This window comes from Siniperca chuatsi, linkage group LG7 (genome assembly GCF_020085105.1).
Source record: "Siniperca chuatsi isolate FFG_IHB_CAS linkage group LG7, ASM2008510v1, whole genome shotgun sequence".
Lineage (NCBI taxonomy): Eukaryota > Metazoa > Chordata > Actinopteri > Centrarchiformes > Sinipercidae > Siniperca > Siniperca chuatsi.
Window position 1 is genome coordinate 26,858,926 of NC_058048.1, and position 13,029 is coordinate 26,871,954.

A 13,029-nucleotide genomic window follows, 5' to 3' on the forward strand; every position below is an offset into this window, starting at 1 on the left:
AACATGTAAGTCATGTATTTATTGAACATTTAAACTTTTGGTCACTGTGTGCCCCTTGGGAGGTGTTACAGCTTAATTGTACAGCAGTCCCTAGCAACAAAAGCGTTACACTCAAAACTTGATAACATAGAAAACACAAAACAAATGCATCAACAAACTTTCATTCTACCACTGTGAAAACACACACATTCACAAAAAGTACAGTTTCATTGTTATAGAAAACATACGTTCTCTTCCAAACGAGATTCATTTATATAGGCAGCATAAAGGATCTACATAGTGTATAAGGACTAGAGCCAAGTAGAAACCAGCCAGATGCTGTTACGTTTCTGCTGTGGCTGATTAAAAAATAATTCTACAGCCACAAAACCATTAAACATCACTCTTCAAAAATAATATTTGGCTAGTAAAATCATGAATGTGGTTGTTATTAGGATCCATCAGCAATGGTCAGAAAAAGTAGCTTCACACAATAGTTCCAGTAGGCATGGAAATAACACTAACATCGGATAAACTATTTGCAAAAACAGTGATATGTACACAGAGTACATTTTAGAAATATTATAAAAGAATAAAAGTTCCATGTGAACTTCTGACCACTCTCTTTCACTTAAGAGTTTTCGATGAGTCTTTGATGTAGCAGCAGACAACTCTGTTCCAGTAATGAATTTGTTGATTTTGCTCTGATTGAAGCAGCTCTTTTCTAAATTGAGCAATGATGGCTCACGTTTGTTGACAGCATACAGCTACATTGACCTCGCTGGTGAGAGAACTGAACACCAACAGCCACTGTTTGCATTCTGATTACTAACCAGCCAATGAGAACACAGCTGAGAAAAAGAACCTAGGATGGACAGGCATAGCTTGACAGAAAGGTTTAGCACAATACAGAGTTGTAGCTTTCCTAGAAAAACATATCCTACAGTAGAGCCAGTACAAATGATGTCTTCTAAAAAGATTTATCCTTCTCAGTGAGGCCAAAATGACTACTGAGACTTCTCCTTCAACTCTCCTAGACTGACGGATCAAAAACATTTCTCATGCCCAACAGCCTTTTCATAATCACACAGACACAGTCCTTTCAAACAACAGTGTGAAGCAGTAAAGCACAGTTTTTGAGACAGTCCTTTGCGCCTGTTTGACCAGGGTTCATCAAGAGTCCACTTAACAGAGAGATTTTGGTCGAACCTTCGGGAAAAGCTGAAAAAAATCCAAAACATTAACATGAATTTTTCTGCGTTAAAGGTAAGAAAATCAGGAGGTGAAGGCTAAATAGTTCAGCCCTTCTTTTAGAAATTAGTATCTTACCCCAAAGTAGTTGCTTGGAACAAAGCCCTCCCTGCCACAGAGTGAGGCCCACCACCAATCTGACCCTTCAGGTTTCTTCAGGATGGTGACCATGTCTCCCTCTTTGAAGCTCAGCTCATCGGCTGCCTGAGCCGGGTAGCTCCACAGAGCGTACAGCACCCCGCTGTTCTCCACCCCCATGGCCTCCTCCATACCTGGTATTACAAAGTAAGCAGGAGATATATATATGCACGTTTAACACTTACTGTACCAGAAAGTGATAGTTTGGACTGGTGAACAGGGAGACTACTGGTATTTCTTGACCAAAAGTTTACAGGTTATAATATCAGTTTTTGATCACTATAGCTTTATTTTGAAACCTGTAATCTGTATTTTTCCTTAAAGTGTTACTACTTTATTTTCTTACAGTAAAGTAGTATAAGCCTGCCAGTGAACACATGCAAAGTTTTAGTGTAATGTGTTCTAAACAGTGTTTCAAAGGCTTTTCCAGCCTGCCAAAAATGCAGATTTGGTATGAAATAGTCATATTTTAGGATACCAAATATTAGCACAAAAATCCCATATTGTTTAACGCTTGCCATCACAATGTGTCCTGTTGCAGTGTCCTTGAGAAAGATACCAAACCCTATATGTTCCCTATAAGTTATTATGGATGAAAACATCGGCTAAGAGCCATAAATGTAAACTTTTATGATTTTTTTCTTTTATGATGGGTTGTTTTAGCATCAGCGATATTATGAGCATGTGTGTGAAGGACTGATGGGAGACTAAGCTCAAACCCATCACATTTAACAGCGGTACAGTAAGTACAAAGGTCAGAGCCCCAGTAGGTGTATCAACTGTCAAATGGTGTCAATTTATGATTCATTATATTATGATTAACATTTAATAGTGCAGTGTCATAGGGTGTGTGTGTGTGTGTGAGAGTGTGTGTGTGCGTGTGTGCTGTAGTGTTGCATCGTTCACAAACGATTCGTTCAAAAGAACAAATCTTTTGGGTGAACGAACTGAACTGAACTCACTTCCTGAAACGATCCGTTCATTTCTCAGTCAGTTCAGTTGAGCTCTCAGTCACTCACTGATTCAGGCCATTCGTTCGCAGGAGGACTGAGGTGTGTTCAAGACAGCGAATACACAGCTGATTCAGGTTGCTAACATTTAGCTGCAATGATTCAACAATATTGGTCTTGGACTGCAATCAAGATATCTGACACTATCTAGATTGATATTATATGCATAGACTAACATTTAACGTTACTGCACGCAGTGCCGTGTGTGAACACACACACACACACACACACACACACACATAACGTTACTGTTTTGAAAAGAGGACAGCTGTAAGGATTATATAGATTTTTTAGACCTTCAGTGTTTGTTTATGGAGTTTATGGAGTGGTTGCATTGTTGTGTTGCTTGCCTGAGACCAAGTTGTGACAGAATACGAGAGTGACCGTTCTCAGTTCACTATAAGTGAGCAGAATTGAACATTCGGCCGTGTTTCAGTTCAGTGAGTGGAACTATGCAGTTGGAGGTCCGGTCAAGCACTGAATGATTCAGTGAACAAATCTTTTGAACGAATCTTTTTAATGAACAGAGTCTAATGATTCAGTACACTGAAAAGAACTGGTTTGGCAATCGCTAGTATGCTGGTGCATATGTAGGTATAATCGCCTCACCCCTCAGAAAGTTCTCACACTCCTCAAACCCAGCAGCGTAAGGATCACACTTCTGGGAGGCGGTAGCGCCATCGCTCTGTGTCATGGCCATGACTGCAGCTCCATTCCTCACCAAAAACTCACATAGAGGACGGTCGTTACAAGAGGCTGCACAATGCAGCGGAGTCCTGTGGGCCAAAGCACTGGCGGTAATTAAATACATCTAGGGGTACAAGATTGCTGTTCTGAAAATATCACATTGAGACACATTATGAACTCTACAACGCCATTAGCAAAACCCTCACCTCGGCAAACTCAGAATTTAACAAGCCATCTTTTATGTACCAAGTTACACAAAACCTTCACAGGAGGCCAAAGACAATGAGAGAGGATATACGTGGAAAACAACAAGAAAATATTTACCAGCCATGGCTGTCTGGTGCGCTGACATTGGCTCCAGTGCGAACCAGGAAATCCACTACATTGTAATGGCCCCCGCAGATGGCATTGTGAAGGGCAGTGATGCCTTCATCATTGGGTTGGCTAGGGTCGTTCATCTATGGAAAACATTTTACACGGAGTGAGTCAGCACTCAAGATAGTGTGATGTTAAAGGAAGAAGTTTTTCTGTCTTTGTCTATTGTAACTGGCTTTGTCCACTTTATCCTCATTTCAAAACTACTGTCAGAATCACCTTGAGCCAGCACTCAACCCCCAATTGCTGAAATGGAAGTATGAGCAACCTCCAGGCAAATGTGTTTCTGTGTGAGAAAGATGCAGGAATGTGTTGAATAAGGAAATGCAGGCTCAGCAAACTTTCCCTGAGAGAATGAAAGTTAAATATAGTGCTTCTTAAAGTCTACATCCAGTACTGGAGCACCAACTTTTGCTGTCTTAGTTCAGAGTGGTTTGAATGATTTTTTTTCTCTATAAAATGTATTTATGGAAGCTGCTAACGCTAAAAACAATTTAAAATGTTTTTGGAAGATGTAGAATTAGTACCAATGGTAAATATGGAAAACAATATAACCAAAATGACAAATGCAAAGTGCATTATTGCCTTCATTTTAATTATAATTAATCTTTAATTTCAATAATTGTTTTATATAACTATGGTTGGTAGTCTTCACATTTAATCATGCACATTTCTTTGAATAGATTTTACCCTTGTTGTCTACATTTCTTATGATTTTGTTTCTCTTACTGAATCAAAGCTTCATGTTTATTAAAAAAAAAAATTGTATATAATTTTTGGTGCAATGGGTTTAATATTTTAGGTATGATTACTATTACTGGGAGCAGTAGTAGCGGCAGAGTAGTAGTTGTAGCTGCAGTAGAGTAGTAGTAGTGGCAGTGACAGTATATACAATAATGTATATGTACTGTATATTAGTATAGGCCCACACACCTCCTGCACAGCCTTCTGCACTGTCTCCAGTTCTCCGACCAACGCTCCATCCAGCAGCAGGATGAGTGGGCTGATCCGAGCTCGCTTCCCAGAACGTTTCTGCTCCCGATTGGACCGCCGCAGAATGGAATGGTAGCTCTGAAGGGACAAACAGGTTGCAAGCTTGTATAAAGTACAAAAACACTTGACAGCAGAGAATGTCATCCAGCACAATTATTTAAAACAAAATGTAACAGTAGCCATTTTATAATAATAATAATGATCGTTGCCATATCAAGTAGAGTAGTTACATAAAAATATCCCTTTACAGTGCATTGAATGCATAATCAAATATTTATAAATCCCATCATTATTTTATTTCATTATTTAATCCTCTGGTGATTTACTCTATGTTTAATATGTGGTATAAGATAACAATTTTATGTTACACAGCAATTTATTGCATTAACTGGCTTTATCATATTTCCAACTAATTTAAAGGCCATTCTTCCTTTTTTGTTTAACAAATTGACACATTTCTGCTTGTTCAGAGATTATTACACCATCAGTTGCTCTGAGCGCATTTCTTACTCTGAAGTCATGGGGAATCAGTGTCGACATCTGAGGTGCAGGAAAAGGGGCAGGAGGTGTAGCGCTGTCCTCTCCATCTGAGGAGCTGCTGCTCTCGCTACCTTGCTCCCCCTTCTGGCGGTGGTCCTTCCTGCGAAAAAGCTTGTCGATGAGATGTTTATACTGGTTTGGCTGGTAATGGGAGGCCTTCTTCAGGGGCTGTGACTGGTCCACGGAGCCCCGTTTCTTTAGGGCCCGGGGGAATTCTGCCCGGATGCGGAGCAGTTCCTCCAGGTTAGGAATCTCCTGGCTCTGGGCCTCAGGGGCCACCACTGGTTGTAGCCTGGTGGGGCTGAGGGGCCGAGGAGCTGGGGGTGCTCCCTGCTCGACTTTCCTACTGTCCTGTGGCATGCTGGGATTCTCGGAAATCACAGGCACGTGATGAACAAAGTCCAGCCGCTCTAACTCTGCATCTATATCCCCTGGGTTCAGCACTGCAAAGATGGATATCAAACCAAATTTTTGTCGTGCAAAGTTAGTTGAACAAAGATCCTGTGAACATAGAGCATGTCAGAGTGTGTGTGCAGATGTTTAATGTGTTATACCGTCACTGTATATGGCTGGCTGCCTCAGCTCAGGTGGGTTTTGCTGTGGCTGGAGTACAGGTTGGTTGAAGAATTCCCTCGGCATGGGTACAGCTGGTTGGTAAGGTGCCATATCACCTTCTCCACCCAGGACTCTGGGGTGGTAGGTTGACATTTCTCCCCAGTGGGGGTTTTGGAGACGCATGATAACGGAGAGAGGGATGGGCTTGCGCTGACGGGACTGAGCCGTAATTGGGGGAATAGAAATACGGGAGATGATGGGCTGAGGGTGGTAGGGGGAGTGAGCTGGGGATGAAACATCTGGAGGTACTGATATGTGTGTGTTACGGGGGAGAGAACTGTGGGAAAAGTGGAGAGATTGAGAACGAGGATCCTGGAAAGGAAAGAAAAGAGGGATACATTCTTGCTAATCCCAATCCGCTGAATCAGATGACTGTGTAATGTGAAGGATCTCTGATAGTGCCAAATCACAGAGAATTATCACCTAACTCTGCAGCTTTATGGAGCTTTTATGCCTCTTTCAGCTTGATTTTATGGCAAATTTATTGTATGGTTCATCAACAATTAGGCAACCAGTTGTCAACTATTGTCAGCAAAATGCTCTGATAAACCCACTGTAGGCTACCTGCTCAGCACCAAAAGGTAAAATAGAATAATAAGAATTAATTGAGACAAAAGAAAAATGAACACTTGACTCTTATTCATCGGGTGTACAGAAACAAGAATCCAATTTGATAATAATGTTGCACCGCCATTAGCAGTTTTGATTGTTTTCTGTCCGATGGAGGTCAAATTATCTTTAAAAAATGCTAGAATTGATTTTTTTATTTCAAGAAGCTAATTAAAGGAGTGTCATCTCTACAAATACTGATTCATAACCCTGCCCACAGTTTGTTAGCTACTTCACCCTGATATTATCTGTGAAAAACAACAACAACCAGGTGACTTGCAGTAATTCCCATTTGATGGATATCTGAGGCTTCTCAAGAACTTGAGGAAATGGCTTATAAAAAAGTTTTGGCTCACATGACCTATTTGATAGTCTCTCTGTTAACACCCACCTTTTTGAGGCTTGGGGCTGGAGGAGGGCCATCGAGGTTGGATTCTCTCCAGCTGCTATTTGGCACAGACGGCCGGAGCCACTCTTTCTCTGTTACAGGAAAGTGTTAATTTAGAAAACACCTAGAGACCACATACAGTCCAGGCAGAGCACCAGTGCTCCTAGGGTCTTTTATCTAAATTGTTTGTCTAATTCCACAATACATTTCATATATAAAATAAAAGTTGAAGAAGCAGAACAGAAAGTATCAAAAATCAACCAACTGTCATAGGTGTGGTGTGGTTTCTTCTCATAGGACACGTCCAGATCTGTCTCATTCCACTTGCCAGGACTCTTTTGACGCTGCACATTCTCCTCTGGGAGAGAGATTGAGAGAGATTTAGAGAGAGAGAGGTTGAGAGAGAGATAGAGAAAGAAAATAAGAGCAAAAGAAACACGAAAACAGAGAGAGTAAGAGTGCCAGAAAGAGGGATATTGAGGGAGTACTGTGACATTAAACCCAGAGTAATTAAATTATTATGGGTGGGATGGCAAGGTGACACAAAGCAGTTTTTCAAGTGTATTTTCATAGCTTTCTTTCATTTTAATGTTTCAAAAGTGGGGGTATTTTTCTATTTTTTGTGACAAACTGGTAAAATGACTATACTGTATATCTGTGAAGCCCATTGATAGCATTTTTTTGTTTTTGCCAAAGTGTTCAGTTACACCAAAAGCCAGCTTCCAGAGCTTCACACCCACCTCTAATTAAACAGACAGTTTGGGGTTAATTAACATAACAGTAGAATTATTAATGAACTACAACTGTGATTGGCAGCATTGCTGATCCTACATGCTCCCTTGACATACCATACTAAATACCATGTTTAGCAGTACAAAAACCTGACTCATGACCAAACTGAAAAAGAGCAACACGATTATATGTTCAGCTAATGTTTCTTTTATCTACAGTATGCACATCTCTCAGGTAGTTTCCTACCTTGCATGTGATGTTAACTCAAAATGACTACAATGGGAAAATAGTTAATTTAATCCTGTAATAATTAAATGTCCTGTTTTACACCTGGATAACTACAGCCACTTACCAGGTTGCTTGAAACCGCCAAAATTTCGAGGGAGTGTGCTGGACATTAGAAGATTGAAAGACAAAGGGGAGGGGCTTCTGTCTGGCCGAGGCGACCTGCGGCCCATCTGGCTGCTGTCATAAGGGCTCAGCAGGATGGAGGAGGAATGGAGCGGGGCAGGCCGAGATGACTGGTCAAAAGAAACAGCTGTGGGGCTCGAAGTGGGGCTTCTATCCATGTAACTGATTGAGCCACGTGGGCTCCTGTCGTAACGAGAGGGGGAATTACGCCTTGGGGTGTGAGGCGACTGTTTGGGGCTCTGCTGGCCATACGAGTAGCTGTCGGATCCAGCTCGAGGAAGTGGAGAGTGTGCCTCCCTGTTGATCTTGCGAGGTGAGAGTGGGCTGGTGCAGGAGACAGGGGAGGACGATGTGTTTTTGTTGCTGGAGAAGACGGAGTCCATGGGACGGAAAGTTGTTGAGCTCGGGGAGAAAGGCTGAGAGCTCGAACTGCCATTACTGCTGCCACTTGACTCCCTTGTAGTGATGGAGTAGTTGGACAGACCAGTGGACCGAGGATTCTCTCCAGAGATTGTAGAGATGCTCTGAAGGGAAAATGTATCTGTTATACTTTATTTAATACTTAATGTATCTGTTATACTTCTGTGCTGGATAGAAAGATTCGCACATAATTAACATAATTTTAACAAAGATAAAGCAACACATATTTTGCTGACATTCAACAACTGCTGCACCAATGGGCCTTTTAAGCTTTTTTAGCTTTTAAGAAAGAATGATGAAAGAAACTCTCTAATGGAAAATGCCGATGCTAGTGGCATGCTAGAGGCTAGCTATGAGAGGGTGAAAGGGTGAGGATAAAACTCACTAAAGAGGCACACATGTTTACACATTTTCAAACAAATTTTTACAAACTGTTGCAAACTAACAGCTAAAAGGAGAAACTCAGTACTGGCGGTGAGTGTGTACCTGAGACCCAGACTTTTTGTTCTTGTTGTCGGAGGAGGCCTCCTTCAGCAGGGAGTTGAACTCTCTGGATAACTCATCTGCTGTAGCTAGCGATGCATTCAGGTCATCATTTATAGTCTGGACTGAATATAAACCACATAAGCACCGCAGACAATTAGCATAGGATAGTACTCCCATGTGCACAAATATACACTGAGCCAAAACGACGAATCAAGGATTTGTGGAAACTCACACAGCATGCTGCTGCCAAAGCTTGTCGGAGAACTCATAGCTGTAAGGTAGCAGCAATCGGCTCCTATAAAAGAAAACACACCACAGCTGTTAGGATCAAAGACTCACACTACCTTGTGAGTAGTGGTAGTGATTGTGAAAACTGACAATGTTTTCACAGTTTCATGAGATGGATTCCCATGCATCACTTTAGACACTTTATGGGACTCAACATGCTCCTGCCTATGTTAAATTGCAGCAGCACAAAGATTTGTACATGCAGGCTCAGTTCTTTGTCCTCTAGGTTCCTCTCATTCCATTTGACTCAGCTTTTGACTCTAAGTTTGTTGCAATAAAATTAGACTTGCTGTGGCTTCAAACTGAAAACGCTAAGTAGTGTTTAACCCTACCCTTTCTCTACTGCTGCAGGCTCCCAGCTCCCTCACCCCTTCTGACAGAGATTCCTGTGAACACATAACCTGAACGCTCTTCATGTCTAAACAAGCCACAGGTTTCTCATACTTTGACAAATGCAAAAAAAAAAAATCCTTGTAGGCATGCTTGAAATGATTTATCAGGATTACACCACTCAATGTTATTAACACTGTTTGAAATGTGTGTCCTATTTCCTAACACAACAACTGTGATACCAGGTGTGCCAGTTTAATATCACATATGAGTGGTCTGTTTGAAAGCCAGTTTCAGAAAGACAAACAGGTGCAGTACACAGCTAGTCAAGTGAATGACAGATTATACTAATACTCCAGACTGCTATGTCTGCAAACTGGTGGCAAAAAGCTATTCAAATTATGTGTTAATGTTAAAGAATCACTGCATGCCTAATAATCACCTAAAATATCTGCATGGAAAATAATTCTTCATCATTTCTGGTCATTAATATAATCTATATGCGACAACAACAGCTGTCAAATATTGAGAAAATAAGGTAAGTTGTCAGCTTCTATTTGTGGCAGTTAAGTATGACAAATTTTAGTAAAAGTAAAATTACAAGAATAGCCCTTACAATAATGTTCAATACCTTGATTCATTTTCCAGTGTGATATTCTGTAAAAGAGACATATTAGAATAGAAAAAGAAAAGCTAACAACTCTGTGGCATCTTCTTCATAAACTTAAAATACTAAATATTAGTGCATCTTTCTTTTTTAAATACTGTAAAGCCTTAACATTGTTCACGACAATCTTAAAGGGAACAGTAAGCCCTGATTTGGCCTTCATGTACATCTGGAGAAGATAAATGCCATGGCAGTCTAAACCTAATATGTTATTTCCATTAGACAGTTAACATGTGCATGTTGGGGCTAATAAAATATCTCAGAATTACAGTTAAATTAAATGTTTATCCAAGTGCGTTGAGCCATTCTAACACACCTTTCCACAATCCTGCCCTAACTAATAACAGCCATGCAAGTATAGTCACACACACACAGACAGAAAGTGAGGTCAGTCTCTCAGCCTGTGGAAAACAAGGAATCTACTGTCCCTGATGATTCAGCCACTGGGCCTGCTGTGTGATCACTCAACATTTCTGTGAGCTATTTTGGTACATTTCGTCCTTCAAAAACTAACCATGGTCAATTTGTTGTGTTTATTGTATTACATGCATTACTTTGTAAGAAATTATTGTAATATATTACAATATCCCCCTATCCCTTAACATGCTTTGTCTACATCAGTCAAACTTTATTTGCATAGCACCTTTCATACAGTGTTCTTCAGTTAGTGATACACTAAGTTTTCTAGTTAGGCCTGATACAACAAGTGCACAAAATCATGCACCGTTAAAACTAGACCAACCTCAGTCAACATAGATAATACACATCCTTCTCTGTTACTGGATAAGCCCCAAACACCAGTTGAGCATTAGCCAGGGCTAGAAGAAAATGTGTTATGTAAGGTCATAATTGAAGCATGCAGCACAGTCAGATAATAACTGGTCTTCACACTGTGTTCTGTGCTGTTCTGTAGCAGGGAATTGTTGTGTCTCAAACAGGCCTGACTACTCATTCCTCACTACTCCTCCCAGTGAGGCATTCACCTCACACACAGCCTGGGATGCTTATCTCTGTCAAGAGCAGCTCTCGCAAAAAGAGATTACACTCTCACTGACTCACAAAGGTCAGGTCGATCACTCACTGAACTCTCCCCTTTCCGCCCAGTAATTCATTCACCCCACCCCTTTCCTCCCTGTTAAACTCCTCTGCATGCCATACGGCGCTTTCTTTGTTTTCTCTTCAATGGTTCTATGACAACTTTTACTGTTAATAGACTGAACCAAGGGTATGAGTTTATATAAATGTATATCTTTTATAAATGTTGTGTTCTGTTCTTATTTAGACTCTGGATTTGCTTGTGTCTTTGCACTTTTTTGTGTTATTTGGTGGTTTTTAAATGATATATTAAAAAAAAAACTTTTATTTTTATCTTGACAGCTTGTGTTGGCAATTTACTTCCATCTCGGCTTTTCTTATCAGCATGCCTTATTACTGTGCAAATAAACTAATGTTAACTAAACAGCATAGGCTAGACTTGGTAAAATTAAGGTTTGAAGAGGAGAAGCATATAAAGAGAAGCATAAATGTTTTTCAGGAACAGCCAACATACATGCAGAGTATCAAGTGAGGCAACTGTTACACCTTAAAGTACACACCCAGTGAGGAGGGTTTGTCTTCAAGCATTGATACACAGAAACATTAATCATCTAAAAATGTTAAGTGGACTGACAACTTGTGGCCATTGCTGCAGTGCTGACCTCTATTCCAGGCTTGCTAATCTGCTGCTGCACTTTGGTTGCTTTCTCAAGAGAAGTTTCTTGGAAAACCTGAAAAACCATTTTAACAAACAACAATTGGCTCTCTCAAGTGGTAAAGCCAAGATGAAACCATGAAGGAGTACTTAACAGAACTACTGGCTACCTCTGCATACTAGACTTAAAACATTTTGGAACTTAGAAACTTTCTTAGTGGACACTCAAAAAAGCACAGAGATTCTGTGGGAAGCAGAAGGGAGATTTAAGGATTAAAGACAATAATCATTAGCTTTGCAGAATGACAGGGTGTGTCTGACCAAAACTACAAGCAGTCCCTCCCTCTTTCCCTTTAATTTTATGTCCTTCACCAACAATTCTAGATTATGCATCTAACCGATTCTTCATTCTAGTTTCTGCGGAACTCCTTATTTCCATTCAGGCAGTCATTAATTTCCTCCCCCACCTGTTTCACTATTGTTGAATATTGTTGGAACCTCCTTCATATCTGTCCTTCAGATCTTTCATCTCTGTTAACTCATGGCAAGGAACTTGGCTGAGACTGAATGATAAAAAAAAATCCTCTGACACAATGAAACACTTCACTTTATGGCTTGTGTTTCATTTTTCTTGGTCCATGAGTGCTAAAACCTAAGTCTGGCTGTATGTCATCATGCAGACAACACAAACTAAATTATGTCCCACAGGTGAATAAACCTCCTGTCCCCGCAGCTGTGATTTTTGCAGGGCTGTGATACACTTTCTTAGGTTCTAGTGAGCAAGCATAAACCCTGGTATTAAATGATTGATTTGAAATATCCAGAATATCATTAGTCTAATGTCCCTTGAAGGTATTTTCATACCTTGAGTCCAACGTCAAAGATAACATCCAGTGTAATGTTTACATTGGCTCACCACTATCTCATGTGATGGGAACATTGTTTGAAATGGGTTGTTGGAATTTCTGGATTCTGACAGGAGACTGAGGCCAAGGCTAATTATGCTAATACAGGTGGGAGGTATTGTGTAATTATTGTGTAAAACATTTGGAATCTGTGTCACAGTACTCTAGGAAGGAGATGGTTTTCATCTTCAGTATCAACCACAGAAAGAGTGTTTTCCAAAAACGTTTATCCAAAGAATATCACCCCGGGTCTTATAGATTATAAAACTATGACCAAAAGTAATAAGCTGTATTGAAGTTTTTTTTCCTAGCTACATGAGCTGTTGAGTGATAAATTCCATGCTGACACAATCCTACGATAAATGGCTCATAGATTAATCATGTCTTCTACTTCCAGACTTGACCAACTGTAAGCTTGTCATTTACAAAAACTCCACCCAAAGTATAATGCTTACACCCACACCTCCGACCTAATTAGTCATTGAAATGCTTAGTCTTTCTACCTACATAAATAC

At 40.4% G+C, this 13,029-nt stretch overlaps 1 protein-coding gene across 3 annotated transcripts in view; it reads right to left on the reverse strand.

The window, feature by feature from the left end:
- Window positions 1–13,029, reverse strand: part of ppp1r13l (protein phosphatase 1, regulatory subunit 13 like) — a 24,822-nt gene continuing 11,793 nt past the window's right edge. For 2 of the 3 annotated variants that reach the window (XM_044202775.1, XM_044202774.1), the window contains exons 2-13: window positions 8,867–8,929; window positions 8,635–8,756; window positions 7,670–8,252; window positions 6,851–6,943; window positions 6,589–6,677; window positions 5,528–5,900; window positions 4,944–5,416; window positions 4,374–4,511; window positions 3,390–3,523; window positions 2,988–3,154; window positions 1,309–1,502; window positions 1–1,200 (exon numbers count right to left, since the gene is read on the reverse strand). In XM_044202775.1, coding sequence (XP_044058710.1) covers window positions 1,165–1,200; window positions 1,309–1,502; window positions 2,988–3,154; window positions 3,390–3,523; window positions 4,374–4,511; window positions 4,944–5,416; window positions 5,528–5,900; window positions 6,589–6,677; window positions 6,851–6,943; window positions 7,670–8,252; window positions 8,635–8,756; window positions 8,867–8,903 — 2,439 coding nt within the window. In that variant the 5' untranslated portion in view covers window positions 8,904–8,929 and the 3' untranslated portion in view covers window positions 1–1,164. The remainder of the gene's footprint in view (window positions 1,201–1,308; window positions 1,503–2,987; window positions 3,155–3,389; window positions 3,524–4,373; window positions 4,512–4,943; window positions 5,417–5,527; window positions 5,901–6,588; window positions 6,678–6,850; window positions 6,944–7,669; window positions 8,253–8,634; window positions 8,757–8,866; window positions 8,930–13,029) is intronic. The other variant, XM_044202776.1, reaches the window with a different exon arrangement.